This window comes from Protomyctophum parallelum (genome assembly GCF_964188405.1).
Source record: "Protomyctophum parallelum genome assembly, chromosome: 1".
Lineage (NCBI taxonomy): Eukaryota > Metazoa > Chordata > Actinopteri > Myctophiformes > Myctophidae > Protomyctophum > Protomyctophum parallelum.
In genome coordinates, this window is record NC_139697.1 from 108,228,159 (window position 1) to 108,249,572 (window position 21,414).

General features: G+C 42.4%; 1 protein-coding gene across 1 annotated transcript; it reads left to right on the top strand.

Annotated features, from left to right (window-relative positions):
• Positions 1–16,992: 16,992 nt before the first annotated feature.
• LOC310856479 (fibronectin type III domain-containing protein 7-like) lies at positions 16,993–20,896 on the top strand (the record flags this gene model as incomplete). The annotated part of the gene is made up of 9 exons (XM_083761947.1): positions 16,993–17,002; positions 17,259–17,516; positions 17,632–17,892; positions 17,984–18,244; positions 18,760–18,989; positions 19,160–19,444; positions 19,566–19,798; positions 20,030–20,096; positions 20,816–20,896. The coding sequence occupies 8 exons, from the start codon at positions 16,993–16,995 to the stop codon at positions 20,055–20,057; spliced, it is 1,566 nt and encodes a 521-aa protein (XP_083618073.1). The 3' UTR covers positions 20,058–20,096; positions 20,816–20,896.
• Between the last annotated feature and the right edge of the window lie 518 nt (positions 20,897–21,414).

Consider the following 21,414-nt stretch of genomic DNA (forward strand, 5'->3'; position numbering starts at 1 on the left):
ACTCTGTGTCTGCCTGGAGTAGTCAAGGCCATGCCTCGAATACCACCTGCATGTCCTCTGATCTCAACTGTACTCTTACAAACATCACCTGTGGCTCCAACTACACTGTAGATGTAAAGGCTATTGATGGAAACTGCTCCAGTGACCCGAGTCAGACCCTGACATTCAGCTCAGGTAAGACATGGAGAACATATACTGTATGTATGCACAACAAAGGCCAAAGGCAACGTAATGCTGCTTTTGGATAGTCTCCACTTAAGAAAGATTTAAGTCGAATCAATGGAAGTGAATGAATGAATGAATAATTATGTTACATTTCAGCAATGAGAAATTCAGATCCTTCCTCCTTAGGATATCATCTTAAAGTGTACATTTTATCCTCAATAACAACACTCCCCCCACCTATCTCTCTCCCCAGCCCTGTGTGCCCCAGTGAGTGTTAGTGCCAGTCTGGTTTGTTCCAACTCAGCCAATGTGAACTGGCAAAGAAGTCCCAGTGCCACATCTTACAATGTGACAGCAGTGGGTCAGGATGGACACATACATGGCTGCTCCACCAACAGTACCAGCTGTCAGATACCCAACATGCACTGTGGCCAGAATTGACACCATATGCTGACTCATGTGCTGGGAATCCCAGCATTCCTCTTCACTTCAGTGCAGGTACACAGGGAGAACAAAATATGTACTAACTAGAAAGGTGTAATTTTGGGAAATTGAAAGTGTGGTTGCATTGACACAAGTCACGAGGAATCCACTGGGAACTGAATTCTGTCTTACCATTATATATTTAATACATAATATTATATTATATATTGCGATATCATGTGAAGCATGACAACAGTGACAACAGTCAGTGTGTGAAACATGAAAAAGAATTTCTATGTACTAATATGAACAGTCTCCAACACTAATTTGATAGACTAATTAAGATGCTCAGCATACGTTTTGTACTTTTGTTTGATCAATTGAAGCACAAATTAAAGAGAATAATCGTTCTTTCTCTCCACTTCTTCCCTCCATCTCTCCAGGTCCCTGCGCCCCCAGTAATGTTTCTGTTTCTGCATCATGTGGGGCTAGCACAGTGTCCTGGTCCCCTGTTTCAGGGGCCAACATGCACATAGCAACAGCAACGGACACGAATGATGGACACGAACACACCTGTAACTCAAGCACTGCAAACACCTGCTCTTTCACTGATCTACACTGTGGTGGAAACTACTCTGTCAGTGTTGTAGCTGTTGACAGAGGTTGTCACAGTGAACCAAGTTCAGCTGTGGAACTGAAATCAGGTGAGAAGATGTTCACGAAAAACACTAATGCTGCTTTTGACCTGTTAGGTTTATTCATGTTCTCTTCCGAAAGATTTATTTGGAATGAATGGATTCGAACCTAGGTTGGACTTAGTGACTTGATTGCTAAATTAATAAACAAATACATATTATAGTAGAACATTTGACTTGAAAACGTTTCTGAAAGTGTGTGATTTCCTTTCGAAATTCATTTAATTCCTTGAACATCATTATGATATAACAACATGTCAACATTGTGTTTTGCCTTTGTCTCTTTTCAGTTCCGTGTGCCCCAGTGAGTGTTAGTGCCAGTCTGGTTTGTTCCAACTCAGCCAATGTGAACTGGCAAAGAAGTCCCAGTGCCACATCTTACAATGTGACAGCAGTGGGTCAGGATGGACACATACATGGCTGCTCCACCAACAGTACCAGCTGTCAGATACCCAACATGCACTGTGGCCAGAACTATACCATCACAGTGACACCATATACTGACTCATGTGCTGGGAATCCCAGCATTCCTCTTCACTTCAGTGCAGGTACACAGGGAGAACAAAATATGTACTAACTAGAAAGGTGTAATTTTGGGAAATTGAAAGTGTGGTTGCATTGACACAAGTCACGAGGAATCCACTGGGAACTGAATTCTGTCTTACCATTATATATTTAATACATAATATAATATTATATATTGCGATATCATGTGAAGCATGACAACAGTGACAACAGTCAGTGTGTGAAACATGAAAAAGAATTCCGGACCGAGAACAATAGTGTGTTTCCTCTAGCAACCACACTAATGCGACTAAAGACTATGTACTAATATGAACAGTCTCCAACAGACTAATTTGATAGACTAATTAAGATGCTCAGCATACGTTTTGTACTTTTGTTTGATCAATTGAAGCACAAATTAAAGAGAATAATCATTCTTTCTCTCCACTTCTTCCCTCCATCTCTCCAGGTCCCTGCGCCCCCAGTAATGTTTCTGTTTCTGCATCATGTGGGGCTAGCACAGTGTCCTGGTCCCCTGTTTCAGGGGCCAACATGCACATAGCAACAGCAACGGACACGAATGATGGACACGAACACACCTGTAACTCAAGCACTGCAAACACCTGCTCTTTCACTGATCTACACTGTGGTGGAAACTACTCTGTCAGTGTTGTAGCTGTTGACAGAGGTTGTCACAGTGAACCAAGTTCAGCTGTGGAACTGAAATCAGGTGAGAAGATGTTCACGAAAAACACTAATGCTGCTTTTGACCTGTTAGGTTTATTCATGTTCTCTTCCGAAAGATTTATTTGGAATGAATGGATTCGAACCTAGGTTGGACTTAGTGACTTGATTGCTAAATGAATAAACAAATACATAATATAGTAGAACATTTTACTTGAAAACATTTCTGAAAGTGTGTGATTTCCTTTCGAAATTAATTGAATTCCTTGAACATCATTATGATATAACAACATGTCAACATTGTGTTTTGCCTTTGTCTCTTCTCAGTTCCGTGTGCCCCAGTGAATGTTAATGCCAGTCTGGCGTGTCCCAACTCAGCCCATGTGACCTGGGTAGGAAGCTCCAGTGCCACATCTTACAATGTGACGGCAGTGGCTCAGGATGGACACATACATTACTGCTCCACTAACAGTACCGGCTGTCAGATACCCAACAACATGCACTGTGGCCAGAACTATACCATCACAGTGACACCATATACTGACTCATGTGCTGGGAATCCCAGCACTCATCATCACTTCATTGCAGGTATTCAGAGAGAACAAGATTTAAAATCTTAAAGCTATGCATCTGAACAGTCTTCAACAGACTTTTAGAACATTGTTTTTAATCAGTTTTTTCTCTCCACTTCTTCCCTCCATCTCTCCAGGTCCCTGCCCCCCCAGTAATGTTCATGTTTCTACAGAATGTGGGTTTAGCACAGTGTCCTGGTCCAATGTTTCAGGAGCAGATATGTACATAGCAACAGCAGCAGCACATAATGGACACGAACACACCTGTAACTCAAGTGTTGGAACCTCCTGCTCTTTCACTGATCTACACTGTGGTGAAAATTACTCTGTCAGTGTTGTAGCTGTTGACAGAGGTTGTCACACAGAACCAAGTTCAGCTGTGGAACTAAAAACAGGTTAGAAGATGTTCACCACAAAACACTGCAGTGCTGCTTTTTACCTGTTGGGTCGTTTTAATTAGGTGTCGATTACATTATATTAAATGGCTTCAAATCTAGATATAGATGAATGCATGAAATTAAATGATTAAGTGGAGGAAGTCAAAAATAAATTAACTACCACACAATGTAAATTCATTTAAAATTATGTTTCCACTCAGAAAACAATCTTTTATTTTATAACACATTGCCATGTTTCCCCTTAATAATTTGCAGGTTCAAATCTTAATTTACAATTGTCTTAATGGTAGTCTGGAGCCCTGCTACATTTATTTTCTTGTTACTTCATTATTAATGCTGCTGTACAATGTTTAACTCTGTATCCGTCCTCTCTTTGCAGTGCCATGTGTTCCTACCAGCGTCTCAGTAGCACCTGACTGTATCAGGAACACTGCTGTTGTGTCCTGGTCTGCCAGCAAGGGGGCAGTACAGTACTCTGTGTCTGCCTGGAGTAGTCAAGGCCATGCCTCGAATACCACCTGCATGTCCTCTGATCTCAACTGTACTCTTACAAACATCACCTGTGGCTCCAACTACACTGTAGATGTAAAGGCTATTGATGGAAACTGCTCCAGTGACCCGAGTCAGACCCTGACATTCAGCTCAGGTAAGACATGGAGAACATATACTGTATGTATGCACAACAAAGGCCAAAGGCAACGTAATGCTGCTTTTGGATAGTCGCCACTTAAGAAAGATTTAAGTCGAATCAATGGAAGTGAATGAATGAATGAATAATTATGTTACATTTCAGCAATGAGAAATTCAGATCCTTCCTCCTTAGGATATCATCTTAAAGTGTACATTTTATCCTCAATAACAACACTCCCCCCACCTATCTCTCTCCCCAGCCCTGTGTGCCCCAGTGAGTGTTAGTGCCAGTCTGGTTTGTTCCAACTCAGCCAATGTGAACTGGCAAAGAAGTCCCAGTGCCACATCTTACAATGTGACAGCAGTGGGTCAGGATGGACACATACATGGCTGCTCCACCAACAGTACCAGCTGTCAGATACCCAACATGCACTGTGGCCAGAATTGACACCATATGCTGACTCATGTGCTGGGAATCCCAGCATTCCTCTTCACTTCAGTGCAGGTACACAGGGAGAACAAAATATGTACTAACTAGAAAGGTGTAATTTTGGGAAATTGAAAGTGTGGTTGCATTGACACAAGTCACGAGGAATCCACTGGGAACTGAATTCTGTCTTACCATTATATATTTAATACATAATATTATATTATATATTGCGATATCATGTGAAGCATGACAACAGTGACAACAGTCAGTGTGTGAAACATGAAAAAGAATTTCTATGTACTAATATGAACAGTCTCCAACACTAATTTGATAGACTAATTAAGATGCTCAGCATACGTTTTGTACTTTTGTTTGATCAATTGAAGCACAAATTAAAGAGAATAATCGTTCTTTCTCTCCACTTCTTCCCTCCATCTCTCCAGGTCCCTGCGCCCCCAGTAATGTTTCTGTTTCTGCATCATGTGGGGCTAGCACAGTGTCCTGGTCCCCTGTTTCAGGGGCCAACATGCACATAGCAACAGCAACGGACACGAATGATGGACACGAACACACCTGTAACTCAAGCACTGCAAACACCTGCTCTTTCACTGATCTACACTGTGGTGGAAACTACTCTGTCAGTGTTGTAGCTGTTGACAGAGGTTGTCACAGTGAACCAAGTTCAGCTGTGGAACTGAAATCAGGTGAGAAGATGTTCACGAAAAACACTAATGCTGCTTTTGACCTGTTAGGTTTATTCATGTTCTCTTCCGAAAGATTTATTTGGAATGAATGGATTCGAACCTAGGTTGGACTTAGTGACTTGATTGCTAAATTAATAAACAAATACATATTATAGTAGAACATTTGACTTGAAAACGTTTCTGAAAGTGTGTGATTTCCTTTCGAAATTCATTTAATTCCTTGAACATCATTATGATATAACAACATGTCAACATTGTGTTTTGCCTTTGTCTCTTTTCAGTTCCGTGTGCCCCAGTGAGTGTTAGTGCCAGTCTGGTTTGTTCCAACTCAGCCAATGTGAACTGGCAAAGAAGTCCCAGTGCCACATCTTACAATGTGACAGCAGTGGGTCAGGATGGACACATACATGGCTGCTCCACCAACAGTACCAGCTGTCAGATACCCAACATGCACTGTGGCCAGAACTATACCATCACAGTGACACCATATACTGACTCATGTGCTGGGAATCCCAGCATTCCTCTTCACTTCAGTGCAGGTACACAGGGAGAACAAAATATGTACTAACTAGAAAGGTGTAATTTTGGGAAATTGAAAGTGTGGTTGCATTGACACAAGTCACGAGGAATCCACTGGGAACTGAATTCTGTCTTACCATTATATATTTAATACATAATATAATATTATATATTGCGATATCATGTGAAGCATGACAACAGTGACAACAGTCAGTGTGTGAAACATGAAAAAGAATTCCGGACCGAGAACAATAGTGTGTTTCCTCTAGCAACCACACTAATGCGACTAAAGACTATGTACTAATATGAACAGTCTCCAACAGACTAATTTGATAGACTAATTAAGATGCTCAGCATACGTTTTGTACTTTTGTTTGATCAATTGAAGCACAAATTAAAGAGAATAATCATTCTTTCTCTCCACTTCTTCCCTCCATCTCTCCAGGTCCCTGCGCCCCCAGTAATGTTTCTGTTTCTGCATCATGTGGGGCTAGCACAGTGTCCTGGTCCCCTGTTTCAGGGGCCAACATGCACATAGCAACAGCAACGGACACGAATGATGGACACGAACACACCTGTAACTCAAGCACTGCAAACACCTGCTCTTTCACTGATCTACACTGTGGTGGAAACTACTCTGTCAGTGTTGTAGCTGTTGACAGAGGTTGTCACAGTGAACCAAGTTCAGCTGTGGAACTGAAATCAGGTGAGAAGATGTTCACGAAAAACACTAATGCTGCTTTTGACCTGTTAGGTTTATTCATGTTCTCTTCCGAAAGATTTATTTGGAATGAATGGATTCGAACCTAGGTTGGACTTAGTGACTTGATTGCTAAATGAATAAACAAATACATAATATAGTAGAACATTTTACTTGAAAACATTTCTGAAAGTGTGTGATTTCCTTTCGAAATTAATTGAATTCCTTGAACATCATTATGATATAACAACATGTCAACATTGTGTTTTGCCTTTGTCTCTTCTCAGTTCCGTGTGCCCCAGTGAATGTTAATGCCAGTCTGGCGTGTCCCAACTCAGCCCATGTGACCTGGGTAGGAAGCTCCAGTGCCACATCTTACAATGTGACGGCAGTGGCTCAGGATGGACACATACATTACTGCTCCACTAACAGTACCGGCTGTCAGATACCCAACAACATGCACTGTGGCCAGAACTATACCATCACAGTGACACCATATACTGACTCATGTGCTGGGAATCCCAGCACTCATCATCACTTCATTGCAGGTATTCAGAGAGAACAAGATTTAAAATCTTAAAGCTATGCATCTGAACAGTCTTCAACAGACTTTTAGAACATTGTTTTTAATCAGTTTTTTCTCTCCACTTCTTCCCTCCATCTCTCCAGGTCCCTGCCCCCCCAGTAATGTTCATGTTTCTACAGAATGTGGGTTTAGCACAGTGTCCTGGTCCAATGTTTCAGGAGCAGATATGTACATAGCAACAGCAGCAGCACATAATGGACACGAACACACCTGTAACTCAAGTGTTGGAACCTCCTGCTCTTTCACTGATCTACACTGTGGTGAAAATTACTCTGTCAGTGTTGTAGCTGTTGACAGAGGTTGTCACACAGAACCAAGTTCAGCTGTGGAACTAAAAACAGGTTAGAAGATGTTCACCACAAAACACTGCAGTGCTGCTTTTTACCTGTTGGGTCGTTTTAATTAGGTGTCGATTACATTATATTAAATGGCTTCAAATCTAGATATAGATGAATGCATGAAATTAAATGATTAAGTGGAGGAAGTCAAAAATAAATTAACTACCACACAATGTAAATTCATTTAAAATTATGTTTCCACTCAGAAAACAATCTTTTATTTTATAACACATTGCCATGTTTCCCCTTAATAATTTGCAGGTTCAAATCTTAATTTACAATTGTCTTAATGGTAGTCTGGAGCCCTGCTACATTTATTTTCTTGTTACTTCATTATTAATGCTGCTGTACAATGTTTAACTCTGTATCCGTCCTCTCTTTGCAGTGCCATGTGTTCCTACCAGCGTCTCAGTAGCACCTGACTGTATCAGGAACACTGCTGTTGTGTCCTGGTCTGCCAGCAAGGGGGCAGTACAGTACTCTGTGTCTGCCTGGAGTAGTCAAGGCCATGCCTCGAATACCACCTGCATGTCCTCTGATCTCAACTGTACTCTTACAAACATCACCTGTGGCTCCAACTACACTGTAGATGTAAAGGCTATTGATGGAAACTGCTCCAGTGACCCGAGTCAGACCCTGACATTCAGCTCAGGTAAGACATGGAGAACATATACTGTATGTATGCACAACAAAGGCCAAAGGCAACGTAATGCTGCTTTTGGATAGTCTCCACTTAAGAAAGATTTAAGTCGAATCAATGGAAGTGAATGAATGAATGAATAATTATGTTACATTTCAGCAATGAGAAATTCAGATCCTTCCTCCTTAGGATATCATCTTAAAGTGTACATTTTATCCTCAATAACAACACTCCCCCCACCTATCTCTCTCCCCAGCCCTGTGTGCCCCAGTGAGTGTTAGTGCCAGTCTGGTTTGTTCCAACTCAGCCAATGTGAACTGGCAAAGAAGTCCCAGTGCCACATCTTACAATGTGACAGCAGTGGGTCAGGATGGACACATACATGGCTGCTCCACCAACAGTACCAGCTGTCAGATACCCAACATGCACTGTGGCCAGAATTGACACCATATGCTGACTCATGTGCTGGGAATCCCAGCATTCCTCTTCACTTCAGTGCAGGTACACAGGGAGAACAAAATATGTACTAACTAGAAAGGTGTAATTTTGGGAAATTGAAAGTGTGGTTGCATTGACACAAGTCACGAGGAATCCACTGGGAACTGAATTCTGTCTTACCATTATATATTTAATACATAATATTATATTATATATTGCGATATCATGTGAAGCATGACAACAGTGACAACAGTCAGTGTGTGAAACATGAAAAAGAATTTCTATGTACTAATATGAACAGTCTCCAACACTAATTTGATAGACTAATTAAGATGCTCAGCATACGTTTTGTACTTTTGTTTGATCAATTGAAGCACAAATTAAAGAGAATAATCGTTCTTTCTCTCCACTTCTTCCCTCCATCTCTCCAGGTCCCTGCGCCCCCAGTAATGTTTCTGTTTCTGCATCATGTGGGGCTAGCACAGTGTCCTGGTCCCCTGTTTCAGGGGCCAACATGCACATAGCAACAGCAACGGACACGAATGATGGACACGAACACACCTGTAACTCAAGCACTGCAAACACCTGCTCTTTCACTGATCTACACTGTGGTGGAAACTACTCTGTCAGTGTTGTAGCTGTTGACAGAGGTTGTCACAGTGAACCAAGTTCAGCTGTGGAACTGAAATCAGGTGAGAAGATGTTCACGAAAAACACTAATGCTGCTTTTGACCTGTTAGGTTTATTCATGTTCTCTTCCGAAAGATTTATTTGGAATGAATGGATTCGAACCTAGGTTGGACTTAGTGACTTGATTGCTAAATTAATAAACAAATACATATTATAGTAGAACATTTGACTTGAAAACGTTTCTGAAAGTGTGTGATTTCCTTTCGAAATTCATTTAATTCCTTGAACATCATTATGATATAACAACATGTCAACATTGTGTTTTGCCTTTGTCTCTTTTCAGTTCCGTGTGCCCCAGTGAGTGTTAGTGCCAGTCTGGTTTGTTCCAACTCAGCCAATGTGAACTGGCAAAGAAGTCCCAGTGCCACATCTTACAATGTGACAGCAGTGGGTCAGGATGGACACATACATGGCTGCTCCACCAACAGTACCAGCTGTCAGATACCCAACATGCACTGTGGCCAGAACTATACCATCACAGTGACACCATATACTGACTCATGTGCTGGGAATCCCAGCATTCCTCTTCACTTCAGTGCAGGTACACAGGGAGAACAAAATATGTACTAACTAGAAAGGTGTAATTTTGGGAAATTGAAAGTGTGGTTGCATTGACACAAGTCACGAGGAATCCACTGGGAACTGAATTCTGTCTTACCATTATATATTTAATACATAATATAATATTATATATTGCGATATCATGTGAAGCATGACAACAGTGACAACAGTCAGTGTGTGAAACATGAAAAAGAATTCCGGACCGAGAACAATAGTGTGTTTCCTCTAGCAACCACACTAATGCGACTAAAGACTATGTACTAATATGAACAGTCTCCAACAGACTAATTTGATAGACTAATTAAGATGCTCAGCATACGTTTTGTACTTTTGTTTGATCAATTGAAGCACAAATTAAAGAGAATAATCATTCTTTCTCTCCACTTCTTCCCTCCATCTCTCCAGGTCCCTGCGCCCCCAGTAATGTTTCTGTTTCTGCATCATGTGGGGCTAGCACAGTGTCCTGGTCCCCTGTTTCAGGGGCCAACATGCACATAGCAACAGCAACGGACACGAATGATGGACACGAACACACCTGTAACTCAAGCACTGCAAACACCTGCTCTTTCACTGATCTACACTGTGGTGGAAACTACTCTGTCAGTGTTGTAGCTGTTGACAGAGGTTGTCACAGTGAACCAAGTTCAGCTGTGGAACTGAAATCAGGTGAGAAGATGTTCACGAAAAACACTAATGCTGCTTTTGACCTGTTAGGTTTATTCATGTTCTCTTCCGAAAGATTTATTTGGAATCAATGGATTCGAACCTAGGTTGGACTTAGTGACTTGATTGCTAAATGAATAAACAAATACATAATATAGTAGAACATTTTACTTGAAAACGTTTCTGAAAGTGTGTGATTTCCTTTCGAAATTAATTGAATTCCTTGAACATCATTATGATATAACAACATGTCAACATTGTGTTTTGCCTTTGTCTCTTCTCAGTTCCGTGTGCCCCAGTGAATGTTAATGCCAGTCTGGCGTGTCCCAACTCAGCCCATGTGACCTGGGTAGGAAGCTCCAGTGCCACATCTTACAATGTGACGGCAGTGGCTCAGGATGGACACATACATTACTGCTCCACCAACAGTACCGGCTGTCAGATACCCAACAACATGCACTGTGGCCAGAACTATACCATCACAGTGACACCATATACTGACTCATGTGCTGGGAATCCCAGCACTCATCATCACTTCATTGCAGGTATTCAGAGAGAACAAGATTTAAAATCTTAAAGCTATGCATCTGAACAGTCTTCAACAGACTTTTGGAACATTGTTTTTAATCAGTTTTTTCTCTCCACTTCTTCCCTCCATCTCTCCAGGTCCCTGCCCCCCCAGTAATGTTCATGTTTCTACAGAATGTGGGTTTAGCACAGTGTCCTGGTCCAATGTTTCAGGAGCAGATATGTACATAGCAACAGCAGCAGCACATAATGGACACGAACACACCTGTAACTCAAGTGTTGGAACCTCCTGCTCTTTCACTGATCTACACTGTGGTGAAAATTACTCTGTCAGTGTTGTAGCTGTTGACAGAGGTTGTCACACAGAACCAAGTTCAGCTGTGGAACTAAAAACAGGTTAGAAGATGTTCACCACAAAACACTGCAGTGCTGCTTTTTACCTGTTGGGTCGTTTTAATTAGGTGTCGATTACATTATATTAAATGGCTTCAAATCTAGATATAGATGAATGCATGAAATTAAATGATTAAGTGGAGGAAGTCAAAAATAAATTAACTACCACACAATGTAAATTCATTTAAAATTATGTTTCCACTCAGAAAACAATCTTTTATTTTATAACACATTGCCATGTTTCCCCTTAATAATTTGCAGGTTCAAATCTTAATTTACAATTGTCTTAATGGTAGTCTGGAGCCCTGCTACATTTATTTTCTTGTTACTTCATTATTAATGCTGCTGTACAATGTTTAACTCTGTATCCGTCCTCTCTTTGCAGTGCCATGTGTTCCTACCAGCGTCTCAGTAGCACCTGACTGTATCAGGAACACTGCTGTTGTGTCCTGGTCTGCCAGCAAGGGGGCAGTACAGTACTCTGTGTCTGCCTGGAGTAGTCAAGGCCATGCCTCGAATACCACCTGCATGTCCTCTGATCTCAACTGTACTCTTACAAACATCACCTGTGGCTCCAACTACACTGTAGATGTAAAGGCTATTGATGGAAACTGCTCCAGTGACCCGAGTCAGACCCTGACATTCAGCTCAGGTAAGACATGGAGAACATATACTGTATGTATGCACAACAAAGGCCAAAGGCAACGTAATGCTGCTTTTGGATAGTCTCCACTTAAGAAAGATTTAAGTCGAATCAATGGAAGTGAATGAATGAATGAATAATTATGTTACATTTCAGCAATGAGAAATTCAGATCCTTCCTCCTTAGGATATCATCTTAAAGTGTACATTTTATCCTCAATAACAACACTCCCCCCACCTATCTCTCTCCCCAGCCCTGTGTGCCCCAGTGAGTGTTAGTGCCAGTCTGGTTTGTTCCAACTCAGCCAATGTGAACTGGCAAAGAAGTCCCAGTGCCACATCTTACAATGTGACAGCAGTGGGTCAGGATGGACACATACATGGCTGCTCCACCAACAGTACCAGCTGTCAGATACCCAAAATGCACTGTGGCCAGAATTGACACCATATGCTGACTCATGTGCTGGGAATCCCAGCATTCCTCTTCACTTCAGTGCAGGTACACAGGGAGAACAAAATATGTACTAACTAGAAAGGTGTAATTTTGGGAAATTGAAAGTGTGGTTGCATTGACACAAGTCACGAGGAATCCACTGGGAACTGAATTCTGTCTTACCATTATATATTTAATACATAATATTATATTATATATTGCGATATCATGTGAAGCATGACAACAGTGACAACAGTCAGTGTGTGAAACATGAAAAAGAATTTCTATGTACTAATATGAACAGTCTCCAACACTAATTTGATAGACTAATTAAGATGCTCAGCATACGTTTTGTACTTTTGTTTGATCAATTGAAGCACAAATTAAAGAGAATAATCATTCTTTCTCTCCACTTCTTCCCTCCATCTCTCCAGGTCCCTGCGCCCCCAGTAATGTTTCTGTTTCTGCATCATGTGGGGCTAGCACAGTGTCCTGGTCCCCTGTTTCAGGGGCCAACATGCACATAGCAACAGCAACGGACACGAATGATGGACACGAACACACCTGTAACTCAAGCACTGCAAACACCTGCTCTTTCACTGATCTACACTGTGGTGGAAACTACTCTGTCAGTGTTGTAGCTGTTGACAGAGGTTGTCACAGTGAACCAAGTTCAGCTGTGGAACTGAAATCAGGTGAGAAGATGTTCACGAAAAACACTAATGCTGCTTTTGACCTGTTAGGTTTATTCATGTTCTCTTCCGAAAGATTTATTTGGAATGAATGGATTCGAACCTAGGTTGGACTTAGTGACTTGATTGCTAAATGAATAAACAAATACATAATATAGTAGAACATTTTACTTGAAAACGTTTCTGAAAGTGTGTGATTTCCTTTCGAAATTAATTGAATTCCTTGAACATCATTATGATATAACAACATGTCAACATTGTGTTTTGCCTTTGTCTCTTCTCAGTTCCGTGTGCCCCAGTGAATGTTAATGCCAGTCTGGCGTGTCCCAACTCAGCCCATGTGACCTGGGTAGGAAGCTCCAGTGCCACATCTTACAATGTGACGGCAGTGGCTCAGGATGGACACATACATTACTGCTCCACCAACAGTACCGGCTGTCAGATACCCAACAACATGCACTGTGGCCAGAACTATACCATCACAGTGACACCATATACTGACTCATGTGCTGGGAATCCCAGCACTCATCATCACTTCATTGCAGGTATTCAGAGAGAACAAGATTTAAAATCTTAAAGCTATGCATCTGAACAGTCTTCAACAGACTTTTGGAACATTGTTTTTAATCAGTTTTTTCTCTCCACTTCTTCCCTCCATCTCTCCAGGTCCCTGCCCCCCCCCCCCCCCCCCCCCCAGTAATATTCATGTTTCTACAGAATGTGGGGTTAGCACAGTGTCCTGGTCCAATGTTTCAGGAGCAGATATGTACATAGCAACAGCAGCAGCACATAATGGACACGAACACACCTGTAACTCAAGCGTTGGAACCTCCTGCTCTTTCACTGATCTACACTGTGGTGAAAATTACTCTGTCAGTGTTGTAGCTGTTGACAGAGGTTGTCACACAGAACCAAGTTCAGCTGTGGAACTAAAAACAGGTTAGAAGATGTTCACCACAAAACACTGCAGTGCTGCTTTTTACCTGTTGGGTCGTTTTAATTAGGTGTCGATTACATTTAATTAAATGGCTTCAAATCTAGATATAGATGAATGCATGAAATTAAATGATTAAGTGGAGGAAGTCAAAAATAAATTAACTACCACACAATGTAAATTCATTTAAAACTATGTTTCCACTCAGAAAACAATCTTTTATTTTATAACACATTGCCATGTTTCCCCTTAATAATTTGCAGGTTCAAATCTTAATTTACAATTGTCTTAATGGTAGTCTGGAGCCCTGCTACATTTATTTTCTTGTTACTTCATTATTAATGCTGCTGTACAATGTTTAACTCTGTATCCGTCCTCTCTTTGCAGTGCCATGTGTTCCTACCAGCGTCTCAGTAGCACCTGACTGTATCAGGAACACTGCTGTTGTGTCCTGGTCTGCCAGCAAGGGGGCAGTACAGTACTCTGTGTCTGCCTGGAGTAGTCAAGGCCATGCCTCGAATACCACCTGCATGTCCTCTGATCTCAACTGTACTCTTACAAACATCACCTGTGGCTCCAACTACACTGTAGATGTAAAGGCTATTGATGGAAACTGCTCCAGTGACCCGAGTCAGACCCTGACATTCAGCTCAGGTAAGACATGGAGAACATATACTGTATGTATGCACAACAAAGGCCAAAGGCAACGTAATGCTGCTTTTGGATAGTCTCCACTTAAGAAAGATTTAAGTCGAATCAATGGAAGTGAATGAATGAATGAATAATTATGTTACATTTCAGCAATGAGAAATTCAGATCCTTCCTCCTTAGGATATCATCTTAAAGTGTACATTTTATCCTCAATAACAACACTCCCCCCACCTATCTCTCTCCCCAGCCCTGTGTGCCCCAGTGAGTGTTAGTGCCAGTCTGGTTTGTTCCAACTCAGCCAATGTGAACTGGCAAAGAAGTCCCAGTGCCACATCTTACAATGTGACAGCAGTGGGTCAGGATGGACACATACATGGCTGCTCCACCAACAGTACCAGCTGTCAGATACCCAACATGCACTGTGGCCAGAATTGACACCATATGCTGACTCATGTGCTGGGAATCCCAGCATTCCTCTTCACTTCAGTGCAGGTACACAGGGAGAACAAAATATGTACTAACTAGAAAGGTGTAATTTTGGGAAATTGAAAGTGTGGTTGAATTGACACAAGTCACGAGGAATCCACTGGGAACTGAATTCTGTCTTACCATTATATATTTAATACATAATATTATATTATATATTGCGATATCATGTGAAGCATGACAACAGTGACAACAGTCAGTGTGTGAAACATGAAAAAGAATTTCTATGTACTAATATGAACAGTCTCCAACACTAATTTGATAGACTAATTAAGATGCTCAGCATACGTTTTGTACTTTTGTTTGATCAATTGAAGCACAAATTAAAGAGAATAATCGTTCTTTCTCTCCACTTCTTCCCTCCATCTCTCCAGGTCCCTGCGCCCCCAGTAATGTTTCTGTTTCTGCATCATGTGGGGCTAGCACAGTGTCCTGGTCCCCTGTTTCAGGGGCCAACATGCACATAGCAACAGCAACGGACACGAATGATGGACACGAACACACCTGTAACTCAAGCACTGCAAACACCTGCTCTTTCACTGATCTACACTGTGGTGGAAACTACTCTGTCAGTGTTGTAGCTGTTGACAGAGGTTGTCACAGTGAACCAAGTTCAGCTGTGGAACTGAAATCAGGTGAGAAGATGTTCACGAAAAACACTAATGCTGCTTTTGACCTGTTAGGTTTATTCATGTTCTCTTCCGAAAGATTTATTTGGAATGAATGGATTCGAACCTAGGTTGGACTTAGTGACTTGATTGCTAAATTAATAAACAAATACATATTATAGTAGAACATTTGACTTGAAAACGTTTCTGAAAGTGTGTGATTTCCTTTCGAAATTCATTTAATTCCTTGAACATCATTATGATATAACAACATGTCAACATTGTGTTTTGCCTTTGTCTCTTTTCAGTTCCGTGTGCCCCAGTGAGTGTTAGTGCCAGTCTGGTTTGTTCCAACTCAGCCAATGTGAACTGGCAAAGAAGTCCCAGTGCCACATCTTACAATGTGACAGCAGTGGGTCAGGATGGACACATACATGGCTGCTCCACCAACAGTACCAGCTGTCAGATACCCAACATGCACTGTGGCCAGAACTATACCATCACAGTGACACCATATACTGACTCATGTGCTGGGAATCCCAGCATTCCTCTTCACTTCAGTGCAGGTACACAGGGAGAACAAAATATGTACTAACTTGAAAGGTGCAATTTTGGGAAATTGAAAGTGTGGTTGCATTGACACAAGTCACCAGGAATATATAATATTATATATATATTATATTATATTATATATTGCAATATCGTGTGAAGCATGACAACAGTGTGTGAAACATGAAAAAGAATCTCGGACCGAGAACAATATTGTGTTGCCTATAGCAACTACACTAATGCGACTAAAGACTATGTACTAATATGAACAGTCTCCAACAGACTAATTTGCTAAACTAATTAAGATGCTCAGCATACGTTTTGTACTTTTGTTTGATCAATTGAAGCACAAATGAAAGAGAATAATCATTCTTTCTCTCCACTTCTTCCCTCCATCTCTCCAGGTCCCTGCGCCCCCAGTAATGTTTCTGTTTCTGCATCATGTGGGGCTAGCACAGTGTCCTGGTCCCCTGTTTCAGGGGCCAACATGCACATAGCAACAGCAACGGACACGAATGATGGACACGAACACACCTGTAACTCAAGCACTGCAAACACCTGCTCTTTCACTGATCTACACTGTGGTGGAAACTACTCTGTCAGTGTTGTAGCTGTTGACAGAGGTTGTCACAGTGAACCAAGTTCAGCTGTGGAACTTGAAACAGGTGAGACACTCACCAAAGACACTGATATTTAGCATATATCTCTGGGAGATTACTTGGGCTACAATCTAGACATGGATGAGTGTAAGAAACGAGTAAAGGGGGAGGAATGAATCATTTAGCCACCCCACAATGCAATCTCATGAGAACTAAAAATAAACAACATACTGTACGTATAGCATGTCCACTCATCATAATACTGATTTTAGATCTTAATTGTTACAATTAGTTACATTTCTTTCTTGTTCCGATCAGTTCTAATCATTTACTATACAGAATATCTTTGAGCCCAGTTATATTGTGTAATGTTTTAACGCTGTATTCCATCGTCTCTTTGCAGTGCCATGTGTTCCTACCAGCGTCTCGGTAGCTCCTGACTGTATCAGGAACACTGCTGTTGTGTCCTGGTCTGCCAGCAGGGGGGCAGTACAGTACTCTGTGTCTGCCTGGAGTAGTCCTATGAATGCCACCTGCCTGTCCTCTGAACTCAACTGTACCCTTAGAAACTTCACGTGTGGCACCAACTACACTGTAGCTGTCAAGGCTATTAACGGCAACTCCTCCAGTGATCCGAGTCAGACCCTGACATTCAGCTCGGGTAAGAGATGGAGAATTTACGTGCACGAGAACACTTTTACTCTATACACTGACTGACTGCATGCTGCCACCTGTAGATTATTCATCTAATTAAAACAATCCATCATTTTCCCCAGTCCCTTGCCCGCCCCAGAATATAAGCGCCAGGGTCAACTGTTCCTCTAACACCGCGGCCATCTCCTGGAATCCCAGCACCGATGCCCTCAACTACACAGCTTTCGTCACTGGTGGTGACGGAACAGTTTTCCCGTGCACGTCTTCCGACAATACGTGTTCCGTCGAGGGTCTGCCCTGCGGAATTACCTTCTCTGTTCAAGTCAGGGCTCACAAAGCATACTGTGACAGCCAGCTCAGTCCACCAGTCAACATCTCATCAGGTACTGTATGGGTGGCCAACAACAACAACTTGCATTTCTTAAACCCTCGATCATCCGACCAACCAAATTCCCTCTCATGTGTATTCTCCAGCTCCATGCGAACCCCAAGGCATCAACGGCTCCTTGGACTGTCTGTCCAATGAAGCAACCATATCGTGGAACGCAACGTTAGGGGCAGAGATGTACACGGTGACGGCGGTGGGTGGAGGCCACGCGACAAACTGCACTGCTTCCACCAGCACCACGTGTATGGTGGATGACCTTGCCTGTGGCGTCCTCTATACGTTCTTTGTCACCGCCGCCAACAGCCTGTGTGACAGTCGTCCCAGCGCCACCATCCAGTTGCAAACAGGTAACGCATGTTTAAAAACGCAGCTCAGAGACACAGAAACACATGTACACGTATTCTTTTCCCCTGTAATGTCTGTGCGAACCCCGGGGTCTGTTGAGGGGTTTCTTTAAAACATAAAAATTTAAGTTGGTCACAAAAATGAAAAACATGTACACATACAAGCACCAATACAATGCTTTCTTTACTATCCTCAACCTACGTTTTAACAGCGGGCGAACAGCGGCGACTCAGGGTGATACAAATCTCCTAGAGGGAGTTCCGTATCACCATTCATGGAGGGTAAACAAAGAAACATTATTTTCATGTTTTCGAATGACGTTCCACCGCCCACTTTTCGACTATCGCTGGGTCCCATAGACAAATAACGCACTTCCGGAAAATACGCCAGGCTGTGTCACCTGCTGTTAGAACGTACCGTTAGCTTTATAATGTAGAATGCCCATTTAAGTGCTTCACTCAGAAAAGCATCTTCAAAACTCTGAATCCCCCAACCCCTTAAGCCCCATGCCGACCAGTCGACCTCTCAGTTGAGTACAACTGTGCCAACCAGTCGGCACTGCTGTCCTGGACTCCCGCCAGTGGTGCAGTGGAATACTTCGGCTGCGCCCAGGACGACAGTGGCGCCAGGCTGTGCTGTGACAGCTTGGACACAAACTGCACCATAGAGGGCCTTCGGTGTGGAGTCCAGTACAACGTCACTGTACTGGCCTCAGATGGGACATGCAACAGTTCTGTCAGTGACACAGTACGCATTGGAGCTGGTAAGAAATCTCACAGTTGTTACAAGAAACGGATGTTTTGCGATTATTTAAAACCTATTCTATACGATAGTTTCTGTATTCACGTCGCACCACAATGACAGTTGATGTATTAATGACCAGTCCAACTCTCTCCTTTTAGCTCCCTGTGCTCCAGACAACGTGCAGGTTCGGCTGTTGCCGCAACACACAACACGCAGCACAACACGAACACGCCAGGCGTTTCAGCTGGACACAGGTCCCCTGTTCACATGTCCAGTACATGCTGACCATGACGGGTAGTCTCCTCGGGGACAACCAGACCTTGTTCGACCTCTCTCTTGGACAAACTCGACTGCCTACGAGATGCCCCTGCCCTGTGGTTCATCTTACGTCGCCAGTGTGGAAAGCAGGAACTGTGGTGGAAGCAGTGGCCAATCAGTGGCTCGCAGTGGAAATACAGGTACACTGAGACTGATACATATTGTTCAAAAGTCACGTTGGTGCATGTATGTGATTGTGCCGTTCGGGCAGTTCTTATCACAATCAATACTAACGATAAACCCTCCCCTCCACCTCCACAGCTCCTTGTCCTCCCAACAGGAGTGACGTACAGCGGTGTCTTCTCCTCGGCCACAGTCTCATGGAATGCTTCCGTACATGCCGTCACGTACACAGTGTATGACGACAGCGTCTCGCCAAAGTCCCAGGTGTGCAGCACAGGCAGCCTGTCCTGCTCCGTAGTCAACGTCCAGTCACCTGGTCGTCACAGCCAGCAACGAAGGAGGGGAGAGTGGAGAAACACGTGTCACATCAGGTACGCGCTTCAGTGCACATTGATGTTAAGAATGCTTCATAGCACTGGCCCTCTAGTCCTGCATGGGGGCCCGGACAATTGCTAGTTTTCTGGTTTGCCATCTAGAGTACCAGGTCTGAATTAGTCCCTGAGCAGACAGAGGAGATCAGCTGCTTCACAACATATAATTTAAACAAAATCATAGATAGCAAATAGCAAAACTTACGTGTTGCTTTTTCCTTTACACTCAAGGATGAAGGAGATGTCACTTGAGAAATGACTGTTGACGTTGGCCATGGACATCACCTGTAAATCTCAGGTACTGACTGTGGAAGGAAAGAGCTTCATCATCACTGACCTGAACCCAGGAACCTACTTCAATACTTTAACGTGTTAGGGGGGGTCTGGAGATCATCTCTGTAGAATAGGAGACCCGCAGACACTAGTTGGACAGGATCATTTCTTTCAGTTTTGCACTGTCTCTGTCAAACATGGCATGGCACTGAACAGCAGGTCTGTAATATGATATAAACTGCTTTTATTTTATATTCTTTGAGAAAACAGATGTCAACGACGCATTTGTTACTCTGAACATTCACTGCGTGTCAGTATATTTTACTTTATCAATGCATAAACGAAAGCACACAACACAATACATCTTCACTTGGTAGTGACTACGTATGTGTTGTGATCTAATTGTTTAAGTATGTATAGGCAGGCCAATTAATTTGTTATTAAAAATGATAAGTCAACAACCTTTTTATGGTTACAAATAAATGCTTCTACATAATATTTCATATTGCCTTTTGAATGCAGACGTGAGCCGATGCTGATTTAAAAAAAATGCCAGTTATCTCTCTATTAGTCCATCTCTGTCTTATCTTATCTCTATTAGTCCATCTCTGTCTTATCTTATCTCTCTATTAGTCATCTTAGTATATATATAACATATATCATACATTAGTCTCTATTAGTCCATCTCTGTCTTATATTGAATTAATCTTCTTATGTTGTTTTGTTTGTTTTTCCCCCAATAAGACGGGGAAGACATCAATCAGCGACATGTTTTCTGACCTGAGGGACGGACGCAAGCTGGAGGGACTAACAGGCAGCACCCTGGTAAGAGAGAGTGTGTGTGTGTGTGTGTGTGTGCGCGTGTGTGCGCGTGTGTGTGTGTGTGTGTGTGTGTGTGTGTGTGTGTGTGTGTGTGTGTGTGTGTGTGTGTGTGTGTGTGTGTGTGTGTGTGTGTGTGTGTGTGTGTGTGTGTGTGTGTGTGTGTGTGTGTGTGTGTGTGCGTGCGTGCGTGCGTGCGTGCGTGCGTGCGTGCGTGCGTGTATTATTTCATAATACATTTCGATTTCAGCTCTGACATTACTTTTATATTCAGACATGCTCTAGAATGTGAAGAGTCTGCCTGTGCTATTAACTCATTTTGGCTTAAAAAAATCATGAAAATGTGTGCAAATCATTGAATATATATTTTCTTTGACACCGAACGCTTTTAACTTAAATCTTTGCTTCTGGAGGTCCTTGGAATAACATATTTTCGGCGGCCACTAAATCGAAACATAGGTTTCTCAGAAAACTCATGATTTAGAAAGCATTTTGTAAAATCTGGTCTCAGTCCTAAATGGTTT